This window comes from Sciurus carolinensis, chromosome 2 (genome assembly GCF_902686445.1).
Source record: "Sciurus carolinensis chromosome 2, mSciCar1.2, whole genome shotgun sequence".
In the NCBI taxonomy this organism is placed as follows: domain Eukaryota; kingdom Metazoa; phylum Chordata; class Mammalia; order Rodentia; family Sciuridae; genus Sciurus; species Sciurus carolinensis.
In genome coordinates, this window is record NC_062214.1 from 180753130 (window position 1) to 180758433 (window position 5304).

At 40.6% G+C, this 5304-nt stretch overlaps 1 protein-coding gene across 1 annotated transcript; it reads right to left on the reverse strand.

Annotated features, from left to right (window-relative positions):
- Positions 1-3476: 3476 nt before the first annotated feature.
- On the reverse strand, positions 3477-5066 carry LOC124976636 (protein PAT1 homolog 2-like). The gene has a single exon (XM_047539408.1). It carries the CDS (start codon positions 5064-5066, stop codon positions 3477-3479), a length of 1590 nt encoding a protein of 529 aa, XP_047395364.1.
- Between the last annotated feature and the right edge of the window lie 238 nt (positions 5067-5304).

Consider the following 5304-nt stretch of genomic DNA (forward strand, 5'->3'; position numbering starts at 1 on the left):
GGATTTATAAATAATTATGAAATTTTCATGAAGTACAGTTCTAATCAGCAACTGAATTTAATGAACTAGAACTGCATGAGTCAAATGCATGAAATTATGGAACAACATGAAGTGAAAATAGGTAGGTAGTGCAATGATTACTGTGAAGTATGGGAACATTTATAAAAATTTTAAGAAAGTAATAATGTTGATTGTATATTTGCATTCAAGAATTAAAGCACAACAGAATTAGGAATAGCCATTACGATTTTGCAGTGTAGGCTAGGGAATGTGTTTAAAGAATTGTTCTCAGAGGATTGCAAAACTTATGTTATAAATTATAAAAGATTTTACTTCTTAAAAACCAACAGAACGAAAATATATAAAGCAAAAAAACATCAGACCAAGGATCATTATCCTGGATAAAAGAAATGTGTGTGATTGTTTGCCTTCTTAGATTCTTGGATTTTTAGTGAAACTGAAATATTCATGGGTACAATAAAAGAGAAATGAAGGAAGAACATATCTGGAGAAGGAGAGGTCACACCAAGACCCAGTGCTCCTAATTGCCTGTTCTCTCTCTGCATCTACTTTAGCTGGGCCATGTATTTATTGATCAAGGTTCCTTTATTTACCCATGACCCTGAGCTTTACTATTCCCCCAGGCGTGAATAAGCACTAAAATGTAGAACATTTCCTATTCCAGCTTATCCTGACCACAGTGGGAATCATTTCCTATAAGACAACATGCATCAGTCCTCTGTTCATCTCTTCATTTACCCAGTTTCTGCACAGCATGACATACCCTAGCCTACTTACACTTGCTCAGAATATTTACATTGGCCAAAAAATGAACATTTTTCTAGCCCTGTTTACTCTTTCTTTAGAAGGAGAGTCTTTCTATCTTTCATTTTGAGATGCTTGCAGATCCTGAGATTAGATGATGGTTCTCTCTATTGCCATAATATTTGAATAAAATCTCTGGAATTTTTGTTCGACAGGTTTTATGGCAATGGGATAATTGGATATGGTCATGAACCTGGTCCATGTATTTGGACCTGCTTTAGCTATTACCAAAATGATTGAGGTAAGATCTGCATAAGAAAATTTCAACCATTTTTAAAAAAACAATCTGACATCAGTAGATTACAGACATGAACATCTTTTTGTTTTTCTTTTTCCTACAAAAATAAGATCATCACTGTACATTCTGGTGTGGCTGGGATGGATTATACCATAAAAATGTACATCTATTATAGGTTGATTAACATATCTTATTTATTTTTAGCACTCCTGTTATTTTCAGTTGGGCCTCAGTTTGGGTGTGGAATTATACAGTCCACCTACTTAAAGGCATGAAAATATTTAGACTCGAGCATATTTTATGGCCAGAAATTTATAAAAGTAAACAATTCAGAAGACAAAAATAATCTCCTGCCTTTCTCATCTGCCTTCACCTACTAGCTGACATTCTGCCTGGGAAGGGGCTGGTGTGGACTCTTATTTCCCTTTTCTTTGGTTTCTGCCATGTTGGAGCGGGAGACGAGCGAGAAAAGGGGCCAGGGTCAAGTACTCTGAAAGCCTGCATGTTCTGTTCTGAACATAGCTCGTCCTTGATGTGCATCTACTGGGCACTGAGGTCCAGTGAAGCGCCCTTTGCAGCCCTACTATGTTCTGCATGGAGTTGTTGCCTGGACAGGATTCTACCTCATCACCACACAGTTCCCCCTCTGGTTAGATATCTTTAAATGGTGGTGAGGAGCAGTAGTGAAGCAGGCTAATGACCTCAAAATAATTCTTTAAGAATTTCCAGGTCCACAAGCACCACGTTCTTAAATTCAGAAGGTAGGTGGAATTTCTCTTCCTTCTTGTTTCCATTGCACAGCTGAAGGAAATGTGCCCCAACATCCTGTTGACAGTCATGACTGGATGTCAGAAAGAGATAAAGAAACTGAGGAGCATCCTCTGTGACCTCCTGGGTGGTAGATCATATTTATAAACTGATAGCTTTAAAAAATTAGATTTCTGAGTCAGCTTCTGCTTATTATATGGAGAAATAGCCCCTCTTTCAGAACTGGATGGAGGCCTGGTAGAACTCAAAAAAAAAAATATATATATATATATATAAATATATATATCAAATATATATTTGGATATTAATTAAAAGAAAGTTTTAATTTGCTTTTTAAAATAACTTCATGATTCTTCATTAAGAGGACAGAATGGACTGTTTATTCATTTTCAGTAAGGGCAAATATGAGTATTAAGAGCAATAATAAATACATGGAAAGGAAATGTTCATTTATTTCCCTAAGTAAATGATTTAGAAAACTATCTAGGGGCTCTTCACCATCCTACCAGGTAGCTTGACAAAAAATTATGCACGTTGGGAGTTACCTATGGTGAAAATATCTTGGTTATAATTGTCTTCTTTTTAACTTTTTTCATAATTAATTTCAGGTCAACTTGACTGGGATTCAGGATGCCCTGATATTTGGTCAAACATTATTCTGGTTGTATCTCTGAAGATTTTTCTGGTGATATCAACATCTGAATTGGTAGACTCAATAATGTTGGTTGTCCTCCCAATGCAAAAGAGCCTCATCCAATGCTGAGAGGCCTATAGCAGCTCAACTCACAATAGCTAAGCTTGGGAACCAACCTCGGTGTCCTTTAGCAAATGAATGGATAAAGAAAATGTGGTATACATATATGACAGAATATTACACAGTTTTAAAAATGAAATTATGGCATTTGCTGGTAAATGGATGGAGTTGGAGAATATCATGCTAAGCAAAATAAGCTAAACCCTCAATACCAAAGACTGAATGTTTTCTCTGATATGTGGATGCTAATTCACAAGAAGAGGGAGGGGCACTAGGGAAGAATAGAGTTACTTTAGGTAGAGGGAAGTGAGGGAAGGGGTATGGGGTAGGAAGGTTAGTAGAGTGAAACAGACATTATCACCTCATGTACATATATGACTATGACTGATGTGATCCTACAATATGTACAATCAGAAAAATGAGGAATTATATTTCATGTGTGTATAATTAGACAAAATTTTTTTAAAAAGCAGTACAAGGGAGAATTCGCTCTCTCCTCTTTTTTCTCAACTAACTGGGGGTATCATTTCTCTTGCATTTAAACTAGAACTTCTACCACTGGCCCTCAGGCCTGAAGACTTGGACAAGAACCGTATCTCAGCTGCTTGGGTCTCCAAGTTACAGAGAATAGTCTGGAAATTTGTAGACTTTTTTTTTTTTTTTTTTTTTTTCAATTACCTCTTTAATTATATCTTAAGCCATGCCTTATTTTTAGGTACATCATTTAGATTCTAAGAAAGGATATGAAAATATTTGGGGCAGGGTCCTCCAATATACGAATGCATAAGAAATGTCTTCAGACTCTGGGTCACTGTATGATTAAATTTCCCACAGAAGTAGTCCAGAACAAATAGATCAGTAGATGCAGGCAAGCCTTGTTTCTGCTATCATTTACTCCATCCTGGCCTCTAGCTGGTGAACTAGTGTTTTATCCACATGGTGACAGAACAGAGGAAGTAGATTGCTGGGGAAGGCCAGGGGTTCTGCCAGAGAGGCTGTAGGCATTTGGGCTATCTCCCAGGCAATCAGAACCACCATATCTGTCCAAGCTGTATGATCACTGTTGCGTTCCTCTAGGGAAGGGTCCAGAGATACCAACTGTTCCCCATGACTCAGCAGGGCATAGAGCAAAGATATTCCAAACTGGTTCTGAAGTACTGCAGTGATGGGCCGTTCCGAGGAGCCAGGTGGTAGCAATGTTAGCCCCTGAAGTCCTTGGAGGAGCTCAGGGAAGGTCAAGTGACTGATACATTTGCCCAGAGGCTTGAATAACATTTGTAGGGCCTGGTCAGTCACATCCCTCCGGACAAGGAGGGGCAGATTGTGGGTGATGGTCAGAAGAAGGCTAAAGGCCTGATTATGGGGCAGGAAGGGGAGCAGCCGGGCTACCAAGGTTTTCCCCTTCCTCACGGAGAGCACCTGCAGGAAGCTATCAGCTACCTCCTCTAGATTGTTCTGCTCCTGGGTCTTCAAGGCTTGGAAGAGTTTCTCAACCTGGTTCCTCTGTTGCCCAGAGTAGCAGGATGGTGGAAGCCCATCCTTATGGCCTTCCTCTATTTCTAGTAACTGAAGGAACATCTTCTCAATCCGGGATAATACCCGAAGCCTCTGACTGCTTGTATCTCCTGTATCCTGTTCTTGAGTTCCATGAGATACAGCATCAATAGCTCGACGAGGGGTAAAACATGTTGATACAGCTACCTGACCCAGAGAACCCTCAATTCGAACCACTGACTCATAAGCCTCTGCTTTCTGAATGTAAGGCGTCATCAACTTAAGAGACTCGACCTTTTTCCTTTGTCCAAGTAGCTCTTCATCTGCCTGCTTCTTTTCTAGTTTCTGATAATATTCCTGGTAGTAATAATCATCCAGGCGGGGGTTGTCACTCTGCAGTTGAACCATCTGTACTTTTATCACCCAGTCCTTCTCTTTTCTGCTCATGAGGTTAGCATAGGGGTCTGGCTGCTGAGACCAAGGCTTCTTGACTGGGGGACTTGGTGTTTGACTCTGCTGCTGCTGCTGCTGCTGCAAGATTCGTTGATGCTGAGGGTGGAGTTGGGTCAGATGACTGTGGAGACTGAGCCTAGGCGGGCATGAAGTCAGTGGACTGCAGAAGAGAGGTGGATCTGGTGAGGGCTGTTGAGGTCCAAAGGGCCGGGCTGCAGAACTTGTGCTGGGAAATGTAGGCTGGGTATTGTGGACGGCACTGAGTACAGCTGGATCCCGAAGGTTATTTTCTTCCTCCTCTGGGTCTGGGGCCAGATCTGGACCCCCCTCCTCCTCATTTCCCTCCTCTTCTTCAGGAGCCAAGGGGTCACAGAACTTGCCAGGCCCTTGGGATAAGTGTGAGTCTTCAAGGCATTTCATCTTGGCAGGCTGGGAGGCTTCCTCTATGACTGTGTCCTCCACTGAGAGAGCATTGTCAGCCTCTAGAAGGTAAACCATCTGACTGTCGCTGTCCTTTCTGCTTAGGTTAGCCATGGCAGTTTTCATTTGTAGACTTTTTAATCATGTGAGCCTAGGTAGATTTGTGTATACACAGAAGCACACATACACACACACACACAGACACACACACACACACATACATAGAGGTATAAACACATTGTGTACACACACATAGCCCTACATGTATGTTTAAACATACATTCTGTATGTATAGACATACATACACACACACACACACAATATCTTATTAATTTTGTTTCTTAGAGAACTC

Excerpts from the sequence above, each read along its gene's own strand:
- LOC124976636 (XM_047539408.1), bottom strand. The coding sequence starts at position 5,066 with ATGGCTAACCTAAGCAGAAAGGACAGCGACAGTCAGATGGTTTACCTT.